The sequence below is a fragment of the Phyllostomus discolor genome, chromosome 1 (genome assembly GCF_004126475.2).
Source record: "Phyllostomus discolor isolate MPI-MPIP mPhyDis1 chromosome 1, mPhyDis1.pri.v3, whole genome shotgun sequence".
NCBI lineage: Eukaryota > Metazoa > Chordata > Mammalia > Chiroptera > Phyllostomidae > Phyllostomus > Phyllostomus discolor.
In genome coordinates, this window is record NC_040903.2 from 196,565,294 (window position 1) to 196,590,313 (window position 25,020).

Sequence of the window (25,020 nt, forward strand, 5' to 3'; positions counted from 1 at the left end):
TCCCGGGAGGGACAGCCAGGAAGGGACACTGATCCACTCGCCTCCAGACTGGCCAGAGTGATTCGTCTGAACACAAACCTGACTGGCCTCCCCTCTGCTTGAGAAGCTTCTGGGCTCCCTAGCGCCCCCCACAGGGAGCCCCTGCACCCCTGCTAGGTATCCAAGGCCCTCCGCCATGTTTCTCCAAAGCCTGTGGGCAAGCGAGCGGCTCGATGAGGCCCTGGGATGCCTGCGTGCCTACTGGGTGCTCGCAGGCTGCACCCTAGTCCACCCAAACTACTCCTTCGAGCATGCTCGTCCCAGCGCCTGGAACCCCATGAGTGGGCCAGCCCTCCCCTTTCTTTAAGTCTGGCTCAGGGATCCTCTGGTCCGGGAAGGGCCCCCACTGTGCAATCCCACAGCACCCAGTGCTGCTCTCCGCCCAGAGCATGTTTCTCATGGTGTGTGATTGTTTAGGGGCTTATCTTCACCGGGGGCGGCAGCCAGGTCTTAGCTGCCCTGGGTACCAGCACCCTGCACAATGCACGCAGCTCACAACCACACCCCAAAATCACCCTGCGGGAGTAGGGGGGAAGGTGGAGGGACAGGGAGGTGGCACCCACGTGTGCAGCGTTGGGTGGGTCCCTTCAAAGATGTGAGACTGCTCCCACAGACGTGGGAGGGGGAGGGTTCAGGGCAGGGCCTGCGGGGAGGGCCCCTCGGTGTCCTGTATCCTTGGGGCTCAGGGGATGGAGGGCAGAGCTCATGTGAGATTCTGGAAACAACCTTAACCTCCCGGGCTGGGAAAACTGCCAGGAGGAGAGGCCACTGGAGACAGTTTAAATATGAACAGCCGCCCCCTGCCCCCCCGGCACTGCAGCCTCCAAGGGCAACAGTACAGACAGCTCTCCACACCCACTGTCCACTAGGCCCCCAGCCCACCGCCCCAGAGGGAAGGGGACCCCAGGCTGGGCTGGTCACGTGTCAGCCCTTTTGCCTGGCCCAAACTCCTTTTCTTATCCACGGGCCAGAAATCCTCCTGCGGCCTGGCGCCCCACACACCAAGAGCCCAGTCACCCTGGAGGCATCCTCAGACTCTGTGCCCCCAAAGAAGCCTCTGGGGGAAGGTTCCGAGGAGGCCACCTGGGTCAACCCATCTCTCATCCGGCTTCGCCCAAAGTGGCCCCAGAGACAGCAGCGTGACCAGTTCTCAGAGCTTTCTGCAGGGGGAGCTGCCTTCGTTCCTCCCGGACCTCTGTTGGCCCCAGACACTGCTCACAGCCTGAAAGCTCTGAGGACGTCCTGGGGAAAGTGGGGTGGCACCTCGTTCACATCACACCGGCCGCCAGGCCCACCGCCGCCAGGGGCTCCTCGCTCAGAGCTCCAGCTGCGGAGTGGCACCAGCCACCTCCCTCCATGAGGCCTCCTGGGCCCCTCAGCCATCCTGGTCCCACTTCCCACCCCCACTGGAATTCCCTGTAGTGACAAAGCCATAGCTGAACCCCACCTCCCACCCTTCGGTCCCGAGGTGCCCCCGGGCCTTATCTGCCTGGGGGGCTCTCTGACGCAGGGCACCCTGGGCTCAGCGGATCTCCCAGAGCCTGTCTGCCAGGCCAGCAAGGCCAGAGTTTGTGCTTCGCAGTCCCCTCTCCTCCACCCGTGCCCTCCCGTCTCCCCCTCCCTGCAGTGGTGTGAAGCAGGGAAAGCCGCTGATGGGCCTGGTTGGGGAGGGTCCACAGAGGTCCCCACTAACTCGGGCTGACTGGATCTCCCACCTTGGGGTCAACAGTCCTTCCATTCCAGGGACATCAGCCCAGGCGGTGAGTGGACGTGTGGAAAGTGGGGTGGCACCCTCAGACAGAGCACCATGTGTTCCTAGAGAGGCGCCTGGCCCAGGACTGGGAGGGGGCAAGTGGAGATGGGGAGGGGCTGGGCTCAGCCGTAGGTCCTTCCTCAGCTTGCTCTGTTCCTGTCCCCTGACTTCCTCAGGCCTCTGCACCCAGCACCCCCCAGAGCTCCTCCAGGAGGGGGCTTCGAGGTGCCCAGTGGAGACCACTCAGGCAGTGTCCACTGGTGAGGCCAGGCAAGTTGGGGGGCGGTCCTTGCATCATCAGGCCTCTGTCATTTCCCTCCCCCGGCCCAGCCTCAGCCTTGGTCATCCTTACCTTGGCAGTGAGTGAGGTTTAGTCTCTTGTACCCCTGGGGACACTCCAGCTGGCCATTTTCAATCACTGGGGAGGCTGAGGAGTGAAGATACACACAGGTCTCAGTGAGGGCCCTTGGGATCCTCTGTCACCCATGTGAGGAAGTGGGGTGCGGTCTGGATGTCCAGCCCACTCTGTAGCTGCGAGGCCCCATTTCTCAAGCCATCACCAGCTGCGCCAGGCTCCTCTCAGTCCTCCTTGCTCTTAAAAAAATGACGTTAAGCAACTATGTATCTTGTATATAATTATAGTATTATATATAGTATATAGTGTACTATATTGATGTAACACAATATCACATGTGATTGAACACCTTTTATTACTTTTTAAAAATATTTTAAAAAATATCTTATTTATTTATTTTTAGAGAGGGAATGGAGGGAGAAAGAGAGAGAGAGAGAAACATCAATGTGCGGTTGCTGGGGGCTATGGCCTGCAACCCAGGTATGTGCCCTGACTGGTAATTGAACCTGCGACACTTTGGTTCGCAGCCAGTGCTCAATCCATGGAGCTACACCAGCCAGGGCTCCTTTTATTACTTTTTAAAAACTTTTGTTTTGAAGTAGTTATAGACTTGCAGAAAGTTGCAAAAAAAAAAAAAAAAATAGTACCTGAGTATCCATCACCCAGTTTCTCCTAGTGGTTACATCGTACATAACTACAGTTGTTTCACTGGTTTTTAAACATCTGGATACAACAATCCACACCCTGGCTTAGTTCAGTCTATTCTGATACTTGGTCTTAATGCTGCCGTAACTGACAAAGTGTCCTACTCATTGTGGAAGAAACTCAACAGTGACTGCACGTACAAAAACCATGCCGTTCACTGTTCACTCACATTCACCACCCACGTGATGCTGTTGAAGTCTGGCTCATAAATTTCCATCTTCCCCACAGGGAGGTCGGTTTGTTGTTCTTACACATTCTAAATCAGAAAATTCCAGTTTTCCAGTTTTTCAAGCGAATAGAGATGGTTTACAGCACCCCACAGTGAGGAAACAATCCTCTGTGTATTTTGGTGCTGGTGCTCCTGCCTGGATTTCACAGCACCACCCTTCACTTCACAGAGCAGCTGAGAACTGTCTATGCTACATGGGAACAGGGGAAGCCTCCGTTACTTGGGGGGACAGACTAGCGTGTCAACCTTGTCAAAAAGCCCCAGCAGGCAGCATGCTCCGGACAGCCACCTGTCATCACAGAGAAAGGCAGCACATAGGGACACCCACCTCTTTGTTTTTTTAAAAAAGAATAGCTCATCGTTAAGTTTGACAAGTTCTCTGCCAAGAAAGACATAGCCAGCCATTTTCAAAGGGTTCTAGGGATCCTCACTGGCACTATTTCAACACAAAGTTCCATAAAGATACTGCCCCACTTTGAGAGTCTTGTTCTGTACAGATAACGGCATGATGCTTCCTGTAGCACTTTGCCGCCTCCCGGCTTTGACTCCTTAGCCGGGACGGCTCGCCTGTGAAGTCCGTGCTGAAGGGGTTTCACGTGCAGAGTTCTCCACCGAATCACGCACAGCGTCAGCGGGTGCGCTGCCAGAGTTGTTGTTGTTTTTTTTAATTCAAGAATTCATTTACTACTGGGAATATGTGTCCTCTGGTTCATTTTTTCTTTAGTGGCTTACAAAAAAGATAGTTCTTCATATATTTTATTGTTGAAATAGATTTTTGCAAGTACCAGGAGACATGTTAGAAATAGCTATACTTTCACTCAGTTGTACAGCAAAGTTTGAGTGTCTTAGTGTTTTTAATTTTTTTAATCAAGACAGCGTCAACTCTGTCATTAGGTGCTACTTCAGGGCACACTCCACACTTAAGGCAAGGCTTGTCAGTAAGGACAGCAGGTATAAACGATAGTGCACATGGCCTTCTCGGTCAGTTGGATCCTGGGCTCCACGGCTGATTGCACGGTAGAGGAGAGGTGCCAGCTTTGCATTTTTTAATGATTACTTGCAATTATGTCATTAGTATTATTTTGAACCTGGTTTCTTAGCAAGGATTTTTAAGAGTCGCTTCCCCACTTGGTGAGGCTTGCTGAGGTTAAAACTAGACAACACAGTTGGAACATCTCGTCACCCATGCACTGCCGTGTGCCATGTGCCATATGCTGTGTGCTGTGGGGTCCCAGACAAACAGGGGGAGGTGCCCCCTTTTCTTGGAATCCCGCTCTTCCCTGCCACTGTGTGTGCCAGCCATGACAGGTGATGGTTGGATACAGGGGCCAAGCGAGGACAGACATCAGTGAAGCTTAATGTTTTAAGAGTAAAAAGATGTGACTATAAGTTGCACTATCTGCTCCTGCCGTGGAAAGTCCTGTGCAGGGTTTGCCTGTTGCTCTGTCCGGGGGCTGGGCTCCAGCACCGGAGCTGTGTGAGTCTGAATGGGGGGGCAGGTATCACCACCCCTGGGGACCCCCCAGGTGCACCTCTCCAGCGCCCCCAGCACACGCAGGCGTTCCCTTGATGTTACAGCACGTAGCACGGCAGGCTGTCTGCTCGCCCCTCTCCCTCGACAAAGCGCAAACTCCGCGAGGACGAGGACCTCGTCTCCTTCACGTCTCTAGAACCGAGCGCGGCGCATGGAGCAGTGCGGACACTCAGTCAGAACTGAATGGACGACGAGAGTGAACCCGAAAGCAGAGCTCACTGTGGGCCAGGCCCTACTGTGAAAACTTTACACATACTACTTATTTAATCCTCGCAACAACCCTTGGAGCCACTTCCTAATATTACCCCCACTTCACAGATGAGCACACCGAGGTGCAGAGGGGTCAGGAAACATGCCCACGGTCACCCGGCAGGTGGTGGGAGCTGGGATCATGATCCCAGGCATCTGCCTCCAGGAGGCAGATTCTGAACCGTTCCTCTCTACTGCTTCCCAGTAAATAAACGACTGAACTCATGGCAAGCCTGAAGAGGTGTCTGGGCTGAGAATCATAGGGTCGGAGGTCACAGGAAGACGCCTGCCAGAAGGAAGCGTATCACCCTTTCTGGGAACCCTCCCTCTTCCCTGCCCCACCTGCCCCTTCCCATTTTTTCTTACAAGGGATCAGGAGAGCGAGTGGGAAATAAAGAAAAAGACAAGGAGCCCTGGCCGGGTGGCACAGTTGGTTGAGGTGTCATCCCGTACACCAAAAGACTGCGGGTTCGATTCCCAGTCAGGGCACGTAGCTAGGCTGCAGGTCCGATTCCTGATAGGGGCACATACAGGAGGCGGCCGATGGATGTTTCTCTCTCACATTGAGTTTCTCTCTCTCTAAAATCAAGGTGCATGCCCTTGGGTGAGGGTTAGAAACAAAACAAAACAGAAGGATGCCCAGGAGGAGGTCAGGAGAGCTGATTAGAAACTGGGTGCGTGCTCCCCAGTGTCCATAACCGAAGAGCCACGCCGAATCAACAAAGGGAATGGTGAAGAGCTGTACTAGCCCTCATGGCTGCTCGGCCAGCTCGGGGACCAGTGGGCAGAGCGCGGAGGATTTGTGAGATGTGGGGGGAGAGAGAGAATGAATGGCTGCTAACCCCGATTTCCACGGGTGCTTCAAGGAGACACTGGGAAGAGGCAGGTGACCTTGCCATTGGGACTCTCAGACCCAAGAAGGCCAAAGCAGCTCCTGAGGGGTCAGCTGGGATCGGCCTGAACTCCAGGGAGCCTGGATGTCACAGAATGCCTGAGAATCATGTAGGGCAGACATGTGTAAGGAGACCTGGGCCACGTGGGCCCGGCACTCGGGTCTTCTGGCCCCCGACCCCGGCTGTCCGTTCACCGCTGCACCTCAGCCTGGGCACAAACCGGGGGGGGAAGCAGAGGGACCCCAGCTGCAGCCCGCCCCTGCCCTGCCACCTCTCCCCCTTGTCTGCTGGAACTCCCAGGAAGGCCTAAACAAGAGCAAACTAATTGCTGGAGACAGCTTTGGCCCTGACTCCATGACAGAGCTCGGGAAGCAGGAGGTGGAGACATAAGTCTGGCCACACGGCTGTTTATAAGCCAGGGCTGTCTCAGCCTGTGATGACAGATGGCTGCAGCAGGGAGATGTGGAGGGTCCCTGCCACACACCCCTCTGTCCGGAGAGCACACACACACACTCACACACACACACACACACTGGATGAGGTGGATGAGGTTGAGCACGGTGTGCAGGGGCACGTGAGCAGGCTGGAGCCAAGCCCCAGTTTGCAAACTGCAGGCAGGAAAGCTGGAGAGAAAGTTCTATTTCCCAGAGCAGTCGGTGAAAGGGCGTGGGTGCAGGGGGCAGGCAGACCTGCACCCAATCCTGGGTCCAGTCAGAGCTGTGGGACCTGGGTGCATTTCTTAACATCCTTCAGTCTTTTTTAAACCTTTTTCAGTCTAATTTTTTCATCTGTAGAAGTGGGGACAGAAACTCAACTCATGGGATGCTGTGAGGACCAACTTGACAGAGGCGATCAGCGGCAGACTGAGGCTAGCACGGGGTCTGCCACGGCCTCTGGGTGCTCCCCAAGGCGCCCCTCCCCCATCCCCTCCTCCCTCCCTCTCTCTTCCCTCCTTCCTTCCTTCCTCCCTCCCTTCCTTCCTTCTCTCTCCCTCCCCTCCTTCCTTCCTTCCTTCCACACAGTCTCAAGAATAGCAAACTGGTCTGTAGCCCCTCACTGGCTGGAGAGCCTTGGCAACTTGCTCAGCCTCTCTGAGCCTCATTTGTTGTATCAATAGAATAGGGACGACAATTGCTTCCTGGGAGGGTTATTGTGAACACTGAACAAGCATGTAAAACTCTGAGCATAATGCTTGTCACATGTTGGTAATTATCATAATGTTCATTGTTCCAGATTTTCCTCCTTGGTGAAATCCTAATGGATCCTCCCAATATGGTGACATTCCAGCCAAAGACGTGCTCTGACTGCTTCCTCAGGGCGGCGCTAGAGCCAAAGTGGGTGCCTTAGTCACCACAAACGGTGTGGTGGGGAGAGGTCTGGTCAGACCCCAGTTCAGTCAGGTGCCACCCAGCCACCCTGTCCCTGTCCCTTCCTGGTGCTCTCCAGGCCCGAGATGCCATGTGCTGGGAACAGCCCCGTGCGTGCAGGGAGGGTACTAACACGAGTCCAGACATAATTCCCAGGATGCTTCGAGCCCCGTGGAAGAAAGCTCTCAGAACATCCCCAAGCCAAAGACACACTGCTTTTTTCAACAACAGAAATTCTGAAGATCCCATTTGTTTAAGGGCAGGAGACTGGGCATCTCACCCAGAGTCCCCGAGAAGAGGAACCCCACCCCAGCACAGCTGTTCCCCACCCTGGGGTCCTCAACTTTGGCCAATGCCAAGGGCACGACAGGCAGCACAGGAGGCAGATGAGAGAGCGGTTAGGAGCAGAGGTCTGGGGCCGAGCAGACCTGGGGTTTCAGGGCCCATTTCCTCATCGGTAAAAGAAAGATAGTAACACCCAAAGCTCCTAGAGATGTTGTTAGGATACAGAGAAATGAGGAAGCACTTTGCACGGTGCCTGGCACTCCTGAAGTGCTCTGAACAACAGCGACGGTGATGACAGTGGTGTCATTGCTGTGACCTGCCTTGTGTTTCTCTCCTCCAGCCTGGCCTCATGCCCCAGTCACCCTCACCTGTCCACCCTCCACTGGGGTGGCATCACACACCTGTGTCTGTCACACTCCTTGTGACCCATGCTTTCTTTACATTGGGCATTTCAAATAAGTTTTCCGATGTGTACATAAACACTTCACCCTCAAAAATCAATTTCCTTCCCCGACTTCTTCTACAAACCTTCTACCAAGGTAGGCACACTCCCTGGGGCCGGAGCTCACTACTTCAAGGCACACCCTATTATACTGCTGGGCAGTTGCAGTTTTTTAAAAATTCAGTCTCGACGTGGCTGCTTCTTTATATCCTTGGTTACAGGAGTTCTGTTCAGCTGGTCTTCAGCTGGTTCTCCAGGGTGGCTGTTCTATCATTTAGTTGCAAATTTGATGTGGTCATGGGAGGAGGCAAGCATAGCATTTACCTACTCTGCTATCTTGACCCAAAGTCCCAGTTGCAATTTTCAATAAGCTGTTCCTTACACTCAGTTTTGAGTTGGGCTCTGCTCAGCAGAAACATCCCCACACCAGCGTTTGCCCTCCTGAACGGGATGGAACAAGCCCACTCACGTCTCCCTGAGACTACGCTGTGAGAACATCTCTGTTAACTCTGAGGCCTGGGCTGCAGGTTGCTGCCCTGCCTGTCTACTCGATCCTGATCTTCTTTTTTTTTTTAAACAAAAATGTTTCTTATCCTCACCTGAGGACATTTTTTTCATTGCTTTTTGAGAGAGAGGAAGGGAAAAAGAGAAACATTGATGCAAGAGAGAAGCATCAATCAGTTGCATCCCATACAGGCTGGACAGGGGATTGATCCCAAAACCCAGACATGTTTCCCAACCAGGGATCGAACCCACAACCCCTCAGTTATGGGATGATGCTCCAATCAACTGAGCCACACTGGCCAGGCCACAATCCCAATGTTCTTGAGGGACATTGTCCTTCATGAACACGTAACTCATGAGATACAACCTGGTGTGCATCCTCCTGTCCATGAAATTACGGTTCAGGGTCCTGATTTCTGCTGTCTTTAGGCATGCCCAGGCTTCCCCAGAATAACCAGGGGGAGCTTGGTCAGCTGAGAATCTGGCACGTCGTGGTGTTTAAACCCTGGCTCCACTTGTCCTGACTGAGTGACCTTGGACCTCAGCCTTCTCTGCACTTAATTTTCCGCATCTGTCAAAGGGGGTGAAGAGCCTTAGCTTGTAGGTGGTCGTAACAATTCAGTGAGGTCATGCGAGCTGCGAGCCTAGCGTAGTGTAAAAGTTCAGTAACTGGTGGCTATTACTGTTTTTAAGAAGGAAAGCTGCAAAATTCTTTGAAGGGGCAGAGCAAGAGTCGGCTCTCCCTGGAGATACAGGGAGGGGCCGGGTTCTAAGGCAAACTCATCCCCTGCCAGGCAAATGGAAAGACAACCTCGTGGCGAACAGCTGGAGCCCACCAATGCAAGCCTCGAGCCGTGTGCCCGCCCTGCCGGCCCCTGCAAAGGGGCCCTGGGGTTGACACAGCCAGTGCCAAGACAGATGGGGCAGCGGCCAACTTTCCAGTCAACCCAGATGTCTGTCTTTCTCAGAGGAAAACTGAAAAAATGTGGCTTCAATCAAAGTGGCTTGCGAAAGCCAGGTTCTCTCCAGACCTTGGCTGGGGGACTTCGGAAGTTCTGAGTGGGGACCTTTGATAACTCCCAAGGGGTCAGGAAGGTCAGCCACATCTGTCACTCACTGAACAGAGGAGGGGGCACTGCAGGCTAATCCAGACCGGCTTGGCCATCTCCCTGAGAAAGAGGGCACTAGGGAATTTTTCTAGAAGAGAAGGGAATGTGTGCCGTTAGCCGAGACTCCGAGGCAGTCCCTCCTCCACGTCAGGAATAGCAGCGTTCTGCAGGGACGGACCTCCTTCGACAGTCTCACAGAGCCTCGGGAGCCAAAGGGAAGCAGGGGAAGTGGTGAGGTCACACGGCGCCCTGGCTGCTGGCTGTGCTCCTCCCTCGTCCCCGCTTCTGCTAGACCGCTTCACTGGGGATGGCGCAGTTCTTCTCTGAGGGGAAACAGAGGCTCGGAGAATGTTCTGGAACCCAGAAGTCTTGACCACCATTCCCAATCCCACCCTGGCAGCCGGCCTTTCTTTTTCTCGCCCTTGCACAGTAACTTGCTTGTCGTGCCTCCTTAAAGAGACACCGCCCGCTCAGCCCCAGGCGTGGGTGTGCAGCTAGGTGTCCTGGCACCCTGTCAACACAAACAAAGCTCCCAGCTCTTGCCCCTTCTCTGCACAACGCCCAGCGGCACCGTGATGTGTTCTAAATGTTTATGTTGCGCTGGTCTTTGTTATCCCGTTCTTGGGTGTGCTAGAATGCCTGACGTTCCAGGGTCTGCACCCTGGAGCCCAGCTTGCTGAGTGTGCTGGGCTCAGCTGGAGTGGGGGTGGGAGGGAGGTGGCAGGAGGCGACACCTGGGACCGGGAGGTGGGGGGTGAGGACTCAGCCTTGGGTGTGCTGTGCTCCAGGAAATGTTGCTCGCTCTCTCGGTCTCCCCTGTACATGCAATTTCCTTAGCTTGTTGAGCAATTACCCATCTCTTTGACTGGCTTGCTCTGGTATGTCTTCAGATCTCACCCTGAATGTCACCTCCTCTAAGAAGCTCCCCCTGATTCACCAGTTCGAGCTAGGGTTTCCTACGCACAGTATACAGATGTGCAGGTTGCACACAGTACGGATGATCACGTTAAGGGGACCACTGGCATCCTAGACTTGTGTATTTATTTATAAAGACCGTTTAGAAAAAAAAAGACTGTTTAGGGCAAATGGAAAGGGGACCTTCCTCTAATTTCACAATGTTGCTACAGGACCCATCAGGGTCCCCCGTTCTGCTGTCTGTTTCTGCTGTCACCACCCAAGCACTGTTTTCCTGATGCCCGTCACCTGTCTTTGTCCCCCTCCCCCACCAGACTGTGCGCTTGGTGACAGGAGCCACTATTCCAACCTCATTCTCCACCGTTGGTCCAGGGCATGCACATTAGGGACATTTCCAACTTGCTTCATCAGCGTAAATAGTTGTTGACAGTGGGATGTGGGACATGGAAGCCTCAAGGGTCAGCCTGACCAGGAGGAGGAAGAAAAACAAGGGAAAAAAGGAAAGTGCCAAAAACATCTCTGGCCTGCAGGGGGAGATGCTGAACAGTCTGACGCAGCTTCTGCGCGGGGCGGTGGGTCCACTCCCTTTTCCCTTTTTGGAGACATACTTTCTAATGATACTATTAACAACAACCGTTTATGGCCCTAACACTAAGCACATGCATCATTTCACTGACTCTCCACAGCAGCCCTACGAGGCTGATACTGTTGCTGTCTGCATTTTGTAGATCAGAGACGGGGCAGAGAGAGGCCGTGGGCAACCCTGGGACTGATAGCTGGTATGTGTTGGATGCTCAGGTCTGGGAGCTTAGTACAACCCTTCGCTGTTTCACCAAAAGTTGCACTACACTGTGAAACCGTCCACACTTATTTTTAGTTAGGAAAATATGGTCACCACTCCAAAGCAGGGTCTGAAGTTGAGAACAGCTCTGCCCCTCCTACCTTTGGGCTCCAGTCCAGGCCCCCCACAAAGCTGACTCACCAAGTCAATTGCTGACAGGCAAAAGAAATACACGGCAGGACTGGGCCCAGGAGTGAGTCCTGGAGGGGGGAGACAGGCTGAGCAGGCGGAAGCCATGCTCGCCACAGCCTTCCAACTGCAAGGTCAACACCTATGAGAGGGCAGCGTTTTGCTCACTCTTGAATTCTCAGTGCTTGGCACACACGAGGCACCCTGTGAGTATTTGCTGAGTGAGTGCATGAATGAATGAATGAATGAATAAATACATGTTAGGTTTTCCCACACTCTCCAAAAGAGGGCAGGGAACTGGACTTTCCATGCTCAAGGCTGAAGACATTCTGGGACAGACACCCCATCCCGATTCGAAGACTGGAGGCAGACGCAGGCGGCAAGGAGGAGGCCTGGGGGCCCCTCCGGGGAGAGAATTAGGGAAACACTAAGTCACCAACTCAAAACTTCTGGGCCCCTAGTGCCCAGGCAGGGTGGTGGGGAAGGGGGCACAGGGGTAGAAGAGGGCCCAGCATGGGATGAGATTCCCAAAATCTGAGCAAGAACAACTGGCAAGATGGAGGAACCTCTCCCAGGAAATGGGATGAAGCAGGTAGGCCCAGCTGCACCCGGCAGAGCATCTGGGCAGCCTGGGCCACCGGCCAGAGCCTCCCTCAAAGCGGATCTGGAAAGGCTGCCTGGTTTATGAGCATGTTGCACCAGCCTGGCCCCTGAGACCCTGGAGGGGTGTGGAGGGGTGCAGCAGAGGCCAGGCCCCGGGACACCTTCCCACACAAGCCTGGACCCTGGCACCCAGCACTCACCTGGTCTGGGCGGGCACGGGGCACACAAAGTCACCCCCCAAAAGGCCCCCACACTGCCACAGCAGTCCTCTTGGGCAGTCAGCTCCAGCAGGGGGTTGGCACACTGGAAAAAAGGTCGTGGACGTGTGTCACCACTTCTGCCCTCCCCTTCTGTGCACAGAGATGTCCCGGGAAAGCTCAAGACGAGAGCTCCCTCCCCCCAGCACCTCGCCAGAGGATACCCCCACCCAAGGGAGTGTAGGGAAGTGTCAGCAGCTGGAAGCAGACAGACCTGCAGTCCATTTAGCCAGGCCCTAAACTTGAGTGATGGGGACTTGAGCGTATCTCTGTCTGTGTCATCCCAGGCAAGATAAGGTCTCTGCAGGCTGCACACTGTCTCCTCTGTCCCAGTCCACAGACAGGGGGTCCCGAAGGGTGGGCTTTCCTCTGTCACACTCCAGGATCACCCACGATGCCAGCCTTCCCCGTGGGCATGGCCCAGGCTCGGGGACACCATGAGCTGAGAGGCCAGGGAAGGTCTGGGGACTCAGAGTCCCTGTCCCCTGGCTACTCCCCACCTCCTCCAGGTCCCTCACCTCAAGAGGGATTTCTGGGAACACCAAACTGCAAGCCCAAGAAGAACCATCCCAGGTCTGGCTTAGCCCCTGTTCTTAGGGGCCTGGACTCGGAAAGCTCACACAGTTCTCCGTCTCTGACTAAGGCTGCTTCCGTCATTGCACCCCCAAGGCTTTGGGGGTTGACCTGCATTTGCTAACTCCACATCTCTGTGTCTCCAATTTCAGCTGAATACCAAAATCTTTCTCTCCAGATCTGATAGCCCCACCATCCGTGCATGGGAGAGGGTGGGGGTGCAGGACACGCCAGGGGAGTGGGGGTTGGCCAGACTCAGCTCCAGGAAAGCCCAGGATTTGCCGGGCCGAGGAACCTGGTCCTCCAGAGGGGGCGTCTCTGGGCCGTCTTCTGTGAGCCTTGACAGGTTCCTAGCTGAGCCCGAGTGGGAGGCTCAGCCTCTCTACCCTCAGGCAATTTTATGTCCAGAGTTTTTCCATCCAGGGAATGGGAGACCCTGAGGCACTCACATTCCATAAGAAGGAGGAGGAGAGAGAGGAGAAGGGGCAGAGTGGGGGGTGGGGCAATCACTGTTCTGGAAGTTTCAGGGTGGAGGCAGGAGCTGCTTTCTCACCTGGCCATTCACAGCGCTCAGGTAACACCGGCCCAGCAGTCCCCGAGGCCTGGGTGCCGCTGGGGCCAGCAGCTGAGGGGCCCCTCCGGACCGAGCGGGGATGCTGTTGCGGTCCTGGTGGCTGTGGCCGGGGCTGGCAGGGAGCCGGGGTGAGGGTCTGGTCTCCACGCTGTTCTCCTCCGGCGCTTCCTCGGCCCCGCCCCGCACCCGCGCCACCTGGTGGACCTGCACGGAGGCCTCGGGCGGGTGGTGGATGTGCACATTCACCAAGGAGGGGTTCACAGAGGCTGGGCACAGGGGCAGGGGTCAGAGTTGGGGAGACAGGGCCCCACCCTCTGAAGAGAGCCCCACCAGCCCTGGGCCAGGCGGGCCACTGCCTGTGTGTGGCCGCCAGAGTCTCCTTCATTTCCGCACTCTGTACTCAAACCCTAGCGCAAGTCCTCAGTGAGGACAGGATGAAGCCACAGCCCTTTACTCTTTCCCTTTCAACGAAGGACCTTCATTATCAGCTTCTAAACTGCCTTCCTGATCCCACCTTCCCAGTGATCCTGTGCAATCCCTGAGCTCCAGGCCACTGCGTGGTCCCGCCTCCCTGTTGTAGCTCAAGCCAGTCCCTCTGCCGAGGAATCCCTCCCACCCCTCCTTGCGTAACCAAAGGCTACCCATTGTTTAAGGTCTATCCAAAGCCCGCCTCCACCAGGCAGCCTTCCCTGAACACAGGGGACTCTCCATCCACTCCTTGACCATATATATGGTCACAGAAGTATATATTTATATCCTTTTATTTGGCACCTAATAATGAAGGCAGGGGAAATAGGAAGTGTTTTGTGACACTATTCTCTTTCTTGTCCATCCTCCCTCTAATTTCCAAGTTCTCGGGTTCCTTGAAGGCAGGACCCTGCCCTTCTACTCTTCCATCCCATGTACAGCACCCAGTAGGGCTTAAGGGCAAATACACTGCTGAATTCTGGTGGAAGGGCAAAGAGAAGTTTAGGGAGTAGAACCGAGTGCTGAGGGTGAGGAGGAGGGAGGTCTGGCTGCGAAGACAGGCCTGGAGACAGCTCGCTGTCCCCTCCACCACAGTGCTGGCACCGCCCCCCCCCACCCGCCAGGGAAGCCAGGGCGCCCCCCAGCCCCACATCCCCAGCCCGGTACTCACACAGCTGGTTGGACAGCGGCAATGTGAAGGTGGACTGCCTCAAAGGGCCCTCGGGGGGAGCCCTGTGGCGGGAGCCCCTCTCTGCGAGCTCCCTGTCCAGCTTTGGAGTAGGCAGGTGACAGAACTTCCCGGTGGAGTTGGTGGGGCACCAGCACTCGTCCCTGCCGATGCAGCGGCCTCCATTCAGGCAGGGGATCTGGCAGAAATCTGCAACATTGACCTCAAGGTGACTGGCCGTGGAGGAACTCAGCAGCAACCACCAAGGGGCCAGTGAGTGACCACAGAGAAGCGGGAGGAGGGGGCAGGACTCCAATCTGCATGGCCCTGGGGGCCCCGGGGAGCCCGGCATCGCCTGAAACACAGGGACTTTCCAGGAGGCCCGGGCGTGAGGAAGGGTAGGTGACAACTAGCCCTCGCCTTGTAAAAGAGACCTTTCATGCCTGTCCTCCACCCCACAACAGCCCGGGGGACAGAGCCAGCCGGGAACTGTCATCTGAGGGCCGGAGGGACTCACAGATGCGGAAGCCAGACTTGGGGTCATGCCCGTGACCGCCCTGGCTGTACAAGGTGGTGGTGTCGCCTCGCTCACAGCTGTTGGCACAGCGCCCGTGGGCACACGTCTGCTTGCAGATGGTAGGAGTGAAGACGATCTTGATCTTCTTGATTTTCTCCGTGAGGTTCAGCCCTGCAGAGAGAGGGCTTGGGTCCAGGGGGCAGGGCTGAGAGGCACAGCCGTGACCTCCAGGGGCTGGTCAGAAAGGCCCGTGGGACCAGGGGTGAATCCATCCCAAGGGCATTTGCTAAGTACCCACTGGATACAAGGTCCCACAGTTGAGGCAGAGTAACTAACACCTTTGAGAAGCTCACGGGCCAGCATTTGCTGAGGGACGTGAGTGTGCAGCCAGCCAAGCTCATGCTTTCGGCTCATTAACTCTGAACCCCCTCGAGTAGTAGTTTAGGTTGAACCATTAGAAGATGCCTCATCTGAAGGTTGGAATGGTTGGATATTGGCAACAGTCCTATATCCAATCCAATAGTGCTACTGTACAGGCAGGGAAACAGGCTCCGGGAAGGTCGGGTTGCCAGTGCTGCAGCTGGGCTTTGAACGGAAGGGCAGAGGACAGAATGTAGCTCAGACCTGCCAGAGTGCACAGTTTTCTAGGTGGGGGAAGACAGAGCCTGGAAGAATGATTAGACACAGGTTGGGGTGGGGGGCTACTTTCCAGAACAAGGATTGGTACTTTATTTGGTTGGCCATGGGGAGTCACTGAAAAATTCCAATAACAGACTGAGGAGCAAACACAGGGCAGGGGCCCCGAATGCCCTCCCCGCTGGGTGTGCAGGTAGAGGGGAGGAAGGGTGGCCGGTGGGGCAGTCACTGCAGCAGTGTGAGCTGAGGTCGCTTCACTTAAAGCTGGTGGCACCGGAAATTCAAAGGAGGGGAACTCCTGTGGTGGTGGGGGGCCCAGGGAGGGAAGCTGGGGGGCAGAGGGGCTGAGGAGGGACAGCATGAGAAGTCTATGTGGACCACCCATTCAGGAAGCCTCACCGGGATGGCAGGGGACAGAGAGGAAGCCGGAGAAGTGTGTGTGTGTGTGTGTGTGTGTGTGTGAGACAGAGAGAGCTGTAAGGAGTGTGCATGCTGCCAGAAAGGGCTGAGAGAGGGACAGGGTGACGGGGGAGGACGGAGGCGACGAGGCAAGGACAGGTTAGGGTCATCTAGCTTTCCAGAGGAATCGAGAAAGGAGGTGTTCGTGCCTTTGACAGAAGAGGGACACTGCCTTTTCAAGGTGACAGGAAGGAGGTCATTGACTGTGAAAAGGAATGAAGTACTGACACAGGCTGCCGCATGGATGAACCTCGAAAACGCTGTGCCAGCCGAAAGGGCCAGACACAAAAGGCCATCTGCTGCATGACCCCATGTATACACATGGCCAGGATATGCAGATCTGTAGAGACAGGAAGTGGGTCAGTGGGGCCTGGGGCTGGGGGGTGGGGAGGGAGTGCCTCCTCAATGGCTATGAGATTTGTTTGTTTGTTTGTTTGTTTATTGTTTTTCAAGTACAATTTTTTGCCTTTTCCCCCATTGTTTGTTTGTTTTGAGCAATGGCCACGTTCTGGAATTAGATAAGTGTGGCCATTGTGCTGAATTGTGAATATACCGAAAACCACTGACGTGTGCACTTTAAAAGGTAATGTTACATTATGTGAATCTTACCTCAATTTTTAAGAAGATTTTATTTATTTATTTTTAGAGAGGTAAAGGGAGGAAGAAAGAAAGAGAGAAACATTGATGTGAAGGAGAAACATCCATCAGTTGCCTCCCACGGGCACCCTGAATGGGGACCAAACCCGCAAACCGGTGTGACCTTTCACTTGGCAGGATGACACCCAACCAACTGATGAGCCACACTGGTGAGGGCTTTACCTCAATATTTAAGATGAGAACAAAAAAGAAAGAAAATGAACTTGGGCACGGGCTGAGGGAAGGGGTCCGTGTGCATCGTGGTGGTGCAGATGGGTGAGAAGGGAGGAGCTCTCTGGGGGGGGCAGGCAGCAGGCTTGTCCACGCGCCGAAGGGACGGGACCTGGGAAAGTGGGGAAGCTGCTGCTGAAGAAGGAGAGAGTGTGTCCAGGCACACGGAGGAGGGTTGCGGAGGGACAACCAAGATTGTGTGGTGGCGTGAATCCACAGGGTGCCAGTTCTCTCCTCTGGGAAGCTGAGGCCCAGCCATAGGTGCTAAGAATGCAATTGGTCGGTGTGGTCCAGGGGGTTTGGGGTTTTCGGGAAGGATGAGTTGGAAGGACCAGGGCCAGGAGGGTGAGATTCGTAGCCGGACATGAAGGAAGCAAAGGCAGGAAGGGTGGCCAACGGAGCAAAATCGAAGAGTCTCCAAGGGTCGAAGTCCTGACCAGCTGGTTTGGGACCCCTGGAGCCTGGCACAAAGCAACCACTGGACGGACGATGGTTTGTTGATTGGCTGGGATGATGAGGGACAGGTGACAACTCAGCCCTTCAGTGAGAGTGGAGGAGAGAAGCAAGGCAGGTAGAAGAGAAGCAGAGAGTTAGATGCCCTGCTCTTCCAGGTCCTGGAGACAGGGCCTCCTTACCCCAGGGGGATGATGGGCGGTCCAGATACATTGCCTGCTGGGCACTGTCCCTCTGCTCAAGGCCTAGCCCCACAGGCAGGGCATTGGAAGTCAGCTGGCCATTGGCTGGGGTGGCTGGGTAAAGTCGGACGGTCCGGGACAGCCCCACATGCTGCTGGGCGGGCTGGGGCTGGCTGCGCTCACTCAGGGTCCTGTGGAGACAACCGTGGCACCGGGGTTTACGCATCGAGGAGCGGCATCCCTGTGCCATCCCCGCTCAGGACGCCCACCCCTGCCTGCACCAGAAGAGTGTTCTCCATTTGGCTGCCTTCTCGCCAATTCCGAGAAAACGAAGGTGCCCTGAAGCGGGGGCCTGAGCAAGCAGGGCCAGCCGGCTGGCTCCACAGGACTGCCAGCTCCGTGGCACAGCCAGGCTTTGGCTGGGTATTCTGGACAAGTCGTTTTGCCTCTCTGGGCCTCAGGACCCTTGACTGCAAAATGAAGGTGTTAGTCCTGTGCGGCTCTGACATTCTGACCCTGCGAGACTCTTATGGAACAGCCCCCTCCCCCAAGCCAAGTCCTGTGCCTGCCCTCTGCCACTTCTCAATGCGACCATTCCCACACATCACCTGTGGCACGGGTGCCTACCATAGACACAGTCACAGACTGATTTGGGGCAGAGCCTAGAATATCCCTTCCATTTAATTTATTGTGAAAATAATATAAAAATAATATTCAAGGAGAAAAAAATGAATTCATCATCCCCTGCCCCAATGGAACAAATAATTTTGCATATTTCTTTTCGGCCTTTGCTCAAGTATACATTCTTAAACCATTGTCATCAGAGTTCAAATTCTTATTCTTCACCGTACTTTATGCAATTCCATAATTTTCATGTTTATCATCTTAATTGCTACGTAATAGTCTATCTAAAGATGAATCACATTTATTTAGACATTCTCCTGCTGCAATATTTGGACTGTTTTGATTTTTTTTTTAAGATTTTATTTATTTATTTTTAGAGAGGGAAGGGAGGGAGGGGAGAGAGAGAGAGAGAGAGAGAGGGATTCAATGTGTGGTTGCTGGGGGTTCTGGCCTGCAACCCAGGCATGTACCCTGGCTGGGAATCGAACCTGGGACACTTTGGTTCCCAGCCCACGCTCAATCCACTGAGCTACGCCAGCCAGGGCTGTTTTGATTTTTTAACTGTAAATATTTTCACTCATGTGATTTTTTCCTTCAGTTAAAATATTCCTTTAGTATGGAGGGAATCATTATACTGTTCTATTTTACTCTGTATCTTTGGAAACTTCTAACAATAAACATTTTGAAAGGATTATTATTTTAGGGTTAATTCTCTGACCTAGAATGACCACGTCAAAGGTTTCAAACATTTATAGCTCTAGGTCCCCGGTGGTATATTGCTTTCCAAAAAGAATGGCATCAAAATGTTTAAATGGGCCACCCCATAAACGTGGCCTAGAAGCACCTACTCAGGGTTGGGCGGTTCTCCCTCCCCTAGTAGGTCCCACCCCTGGCCTCTCCATTGGATTCCTCGCTCAAGTGGGATTAGGTTCTGGGATCCTCCTCCCTCTACCATCCCTGCTTCAGTTCTGTTGGCCTTGGGTGCCCAGGCCATGAACAGGCTCCCTTTTATTCTTTCCGGGAAAAACCCAAACCGGGAGAGATGTCAGAGCCCAGCACCCCGCAGCTCTCCCCCAGCGCTGGTGGCCTAGGGCTGGCTCCTCCTCCCAGTACCACCCACGAACCCTCATTCTGATCGGACTCAACCTCACCTCCCCCTGCTTCCCGAGTTCAGGGGCTGGAGGGGGAGAGAGGTCCTGGTAGCCACCCTGGAAGCCCTGGGAGCCATGTGGAACCAGACCTGGGGACCCAGACCTCAGGCACCTGCTCCTCGTTCCCAGGAGAAGGTCAGCACAACCAGCTGTGGCAGAACACACAGTCCTTTTAACCGCTTCCCGGAAAGAGCCCGGAAGAGAGGTGGGCGAGCTGGTGGGCCCGTGGGAGTCCCCTCCTGGCAGCACCAGCCCGGTGCCGTGGCTCAGCTTCGAGTCGGCCCCCAGAGAGGTGAAGGGGGTCACTCATGATCTGCCCAGACCACTCGGCACTTTTTAAAACTCGATCCTGGCAAAGAGTTCTCCAATTAGGTCAAGATGGAAACTCAAAGGTTTCTTTTGCGGTGGTTTGTTCTCATTGTTGTTTGTAATTGTTGCTGTCATTTGTTCCTCTCACTGGAACTGCATGCGAATGTCCCCAAGATTCCTGAGTTCTCACCCCATAAGGGCCGGCTGAAGACCACCGGGGGAGCCACCAGCTTGCCCGGACAGTGCAGCCCCGTGATGACGCCACTTAGTTAAGTGTGACATGCCTACACCCTGCCCAGCACCCTCGGGTTCTCAAACAGCGATGAGAAAACAAATGGGCGAGGGGCTCCGTGCCCACCGCCCCACCCACCTCCACCCTCACCTGGCAGCTCCACCCTATCTCATGTATAAATGGGCTTCCATATGCTATTTTGTTTGATAAATATTCTGCTGCCCAAAGGACGTTCAGAAACATCACTACAGGGTAAGAGAACAGTTACAGCTCCCATGAACTGAGACTGAGCCAGGTGCTTCAAAGGCATCATCTTATTCACAATGATTTATGGAATGAAAAAAAAGCAAGTTGCAGGACAATAGGGATAGCATGCTTCCAATTTCGTGTTCTAAGACAAACTCTCTCTCTCAGCCCTAGCTGACGTGGCTCAGTGGACTGAGCGCGGGTTGCGAACCAAAGTGTCGCAGGTTCGATTCCTAGTCAGGGTACATACCTGGGTTGCAGGCCATAACCCCCAGCAACCGCACATTGATGTTTCTCTCTCTCTCTCTCCCCCTCCCTTCCCTCCCTAAAAATAAATAAATAAAATCTTTAAAAAAAAGAAAAAAAGAAAAACTCTCTCTCTCCCCCTATAAATATTCATACGGTCATAGGAGAGGCCTGGAAGGACCTGCTCGCAGCAGCCCTGGGGGGTGAGCACGCCCCTGCACGTGTAACTACTGTTTTGAACTTTCTATGTTTCTATATTTGTGAAGTTTTTTTCAGTAAAATTTTTTGCAGTAAACATGCATCATTTTGTAATAAAAATAAATCTCTATTTCCTCCAGCAACTCCATTCAATAGCCAAGAAAACCGAAGCTCGGGACACACATGGCAAATGTGTGGGAATAAATAGCGAGAACCCGAGGCGGGCGGCGATGGCGGGCGGACGCGTGGGCGGGCGGGCGAAGAAAGACTCTGACGTTCGGAACGCTCTACGCATTGAAGAGAGGGCCGGGTGTTTACAGTCTAAAACGAAAAGGAAGACATTCCCGATACGAGAAGCAGCATGAGAAAACGGGGAGCGGGAGCCACGTTTAAAGGAGAATAATGAGCACAGTTAGAGGAAGCACAGGACGGAGGGGAGGGGAGGGAGGGAGACCATGTGGACTCAGTGCCCCTCAGGTAGTGCACCTGGAGCCGCGTGTTTTACACAACCTATCGTTTGTTTGTCCAAACACCCCTACGATCAAAAACCTCTGCTTGGCCAAAACCACCTTAAACAAAGTTAAAAAGACAAATGGCAAAATGAGAAAAGTATGTGCAACTCATGTCAGAGACAAAAGACTAATTTCTATAACATGTAAAGAGCTCTAGAAAGAAAAATGACAGACCAGAAAAATGCTGTCCTAAAGGAAAATCAGGAAAGAAATATGAACAGTTCACAAAAAATATGTAAATTTTTCTGAAACCCATGAAAATATGCTCAATCTTTCCCATTCTAAGAGATGTGCCAATGCAAACTGCATCTAAGGTAGCATTGTGGCATCGATCAGCTCAACAAAAATCCAAAAGATTCGTAATTGACTAATTTGATGAGATGGTGCCCAAACAGGCACTCTTGGATGTTGCTAAAAGGAATGTAAATTGATACGGGCCTTATGGACCGCCATTTGGCACTGTCTGTCTACACCAGTGCATCTAAGTGCTGCCCCTCCCGTTCCACCTCCAAGACTATGCTGCAGATAAACCCGCGGTGTTGGGTGCTGCCACCTCCCAGCCCAGGACCCCTCTGCAGCTGGCGCACCCTACCCCAGCTTCTTCTGAGTTCTGCTCTTGGCCAATGGGAGCCACTTGACAGGCTCCTCCCACTCTCATGACCACTAAGCCAATGACGGCTTGAGCCAGAGGTTCAACAGCCCCACCCTCTGGCCTCAAGGTCCCACTGCTCTTGCAAGCTCCACCCTCAATTAGGCCTGGGCTTGGTTTCCTCAGGACCAGTTCGTGCTTGGCCCTTCCCTCCTTCTCGTTCTGCTTCCTTCCCTCCCTTGGCTCTCCCCTCAGTAGATCACCCCAATCCATTTCCCAGCTGCACCTCTAGGGGAGTCGGACCTAAGACACATGTAACAGTCAAAAATGATGGATGAACGAGATTATTCATAACAGGGCTATTTTGTAATAGCAAAATATTTTGTAAAGAATAGAAACAACTTAAGTGCCTTTCAGTAGAGGACTGGGCAGACAAACTCCAATACATCCACAGGATGGAGTCAGATGCCCTCAAAACAGAAAGAAGCCGCTCCTTTACATCCATAAAGAAAGTTCTCCAAGATATACTGAAAAGTGAAAAAACAGCCCAAATCTGGCCCACTGACTGTTTTCGTACAGACTGTGAAATAACAATCGTTTTTTACATTTTTAAATGGTTGAAAAAATCAAAAGAAGAATAATATTTCATGACATGAGAAAGTAATATAAAAATCAAATTTAAGTTTCCATAAATAAAGTGGACTGGAACACAGCCACGCTCATTGTCTAAGACCGCTTTTCCTCTCCAAAGGCAGGGCTGGGAGTCGCACATACCATATGTTGTGCAAAGCCTGACATATTTACTCCCTGGCCTTTTATGGGAAAAAGTGTGCTGACTCCTAGCGTGGGGCACGTAAACTGTGGTGTAAAAATAGAGAAAATAAGGACACCTGTTGCATTTATTTGCATATTCATAAAGCAACCTTGGAAGGAGGCCCCGGGGATTAGTAACAGCAGGAAGTGGGTGGAGGGGAGCAAGCTAGTGCTGCGCTGTAATGAATGCTTTCTCTGTGCCAGCCGCTGCGCCGGTAATGCACGTAGCATGCCTGCATTGTCTCAGGTGGGCCTCCCTGTAACCCTGAGAGCCACTCATTATTCCCATTTTATAGCCAAGAAAGCGGAGTAGGGAGGTTCTAGGCCTCGGTGAAGGGTGCACAACTCCTAGGCACAGAAGTGAGGTGATCAGACCAGGTAAGTTCATGCTAAAGCCACCCCAGCATTTGTCATTCCTTTATCACTGTTTTACAGATGAGGACACTGAGGCGTTGAGGGGTTAAGAAGAATAAGTCTGGTCCATAGGGTGGAGGGCTTGAAATATGGGGAAGGGGCCTGGGCTATACTGAATGGGTAAGGGCGAGTCCCTGGAAATTTTGGGGTAACTCACCCTCTTTCACTCACTCAAGAAGCACCTCCTGAGTGCCTACCACGGGTCCAAGGATGGCAAAGGCCTTCTCATCCTCTCTGCTCTGTTGGAGGCTTGGCAAAGGGACCAGCACCCCAGCAAAGGTGGAGGGCACAGTGGGAGCCATATATTAGCCTTGAGATATCCGTGGTCTTCAAGGAGGTCTGGGGCATGATGGGATGGGCCTTCATAAATGAGCATCACTCTGGGGAAAGACTACCTGGTGCTGGATGGGCCAGATTAGGGAGGGCTGGAGGCCGTGGTTGAAGCTACGAGGACCAAGGGTGGGGCCCAGGAGAAGACATGAGCTCAAAGGTTATGTAAGACATAGAGACTTTCCAGCTGTGGCTTAGACGGATGGGCAGAGGGGACCCCAGAAGCCAAGATCCCAACATAAGAGATCAGAGAAATGGCTCAGTTTGGGACAGGACGAGGGTTGAGTGGCTCAAGACAGGTCTGCAGAAGGAAACACCCAGGAGGAGGCCCTCAGGAGAGGGCGGGGGGATTGCAGTTGGGGGCGAGGGGTGGGGAGTCAAGTGTAGAGGTGGTGGTCACAGAGTTAAGGAGGGATGATATCACCCGGGAAAGTGTGCAGAACAAACCACACAGCAGAGCCCCTCCCCTGCTGGACCGAGGCACAAACCCTGCTAACGCTTCCCAATTTCAAGGGCGAAACGTGTTCACGAACAGGCCGGTCTCAGCTTTGAGCCGTGCTCCATCAGTTCGTCTCTAACCTTTGGCGCTTGCTACCACTTGTCTGCTAGCACATGATAAAACAAACGAACAAGCCGTAAACGAATTATTAATGGAAAAACGTGGCAACGGCCCACCGCACTTCACTCGACAGCTTATTCTACTCGTGTGCCTGTATTAGGTCGACACACAGACGATCGTCATAGTTTCTGCTAATAAAACTGTCCCCAGCTCTAATCACGGAATTAATTACATTGATAGTCCGTGTATTTCTGATGACTTCCAGGTGCTCTGACACCTAAACACTGAGGAATATAGGAGCAGAGAGAGTGGAGAAGGGTGGGGGGCGTCTGGGGAGCACCCGTGCTTACAGGGCAGAGGAAGGAGGCTGAGAGGGCGCAGGCAGAGAGGCAGGAGGGGACGGGGACAGCCCCGAGACAGGAGGGTAGTCCCAGAACTTCCTCTCCTCTTCTGGCTGCAGGGGCGGAGGCTGCTCCTTCCTGTGACTGTGGGGGAGCACACCCTGGTGCCTCCCACAGAGCCTGGTCTCCCCTGAGAACCTGGGCACTGGCAAGGCAGGGGGCGCCCTCACAGAGGTCTGCTCATTCTTTCCTCCTGGCTGAAACAGCTGGCCTCGCGTCCTGACTGCGCCCAGGCTCAGTGCGGTGGCCCTTGTGCCGAACCCCCAGGCACCCAGGGTGGTGCTGCCACCCTCCCGCCCCTGCCCCTGCTGCCAACCTGCCCTGCCCCAGCCGGGAGCAAGCGGGCACCCAGGCCTGGTGGATGAAGGGGAGGGGACACTGTGGCCTTGGCACACAGCCAGGAGCCCACCGATTCTGGGCGATGCAGAGCTTGAGGGGCTGAGCAGGTGACACCCAGGCTGGCTAAGGCAGCAGCCATCACTTTCCAGCCTCTGGGTGTCAGAGGTACCAGCTTGGTGGGTTCCCAGGTGGTGCTGTGGGGCAGGGAGGACTCCAGCCCTGCCCTGCCCCACAGCCTCGGGGAGCTAGGTGCTGTCGTTAACCCCATGTTCCATGAGAGCAAACTGAGGCACAGAGAGGTTAAGGCACTTGTCCCAGTTCGTTCAGCTAGAATCGTGCTGTCCTACGGGCTTCGTGATGATGAAAGGCTTTCCAGTATGCTAACTACTACTTGCTTGTGGCTTTTGGGCACTTGGAAGTGTAGCTGGTGAGACTGAGCAACTGAGTTTTAC

General features: G+C 54.0%; 1 protein-coding gene across 1 annotated transcript in view; it reads right to left on the reverse strand.

Annotated features, from left to right (window-relative positions):
* The window catches only part of LTBP2 (latent transforming growth factor beta binding protein 2), a 90,837-nt gene that overhangs the window by 32,726 nt on the left and 33,091 nt on the right, over positions 1–25,020 (reverse strand). The window contains 6 exon segments of the mRNA XM_036012167.1: positions 2,145–2,219; positions 12,153–12,255; positions 13,336–13,622; positions 14,495–14,701; positions 15,009–15,179; positions 17,606–17,796. Of these exon segments, the coding sequence (XP_035868060.1) occupies positions 2,145–2,219; positions 12,153–12,255; positions 13,336–13,622; positions 14,495–14,701; positions 15,009–15,179; positions 17,606–17,796 (1,034 nt within the window).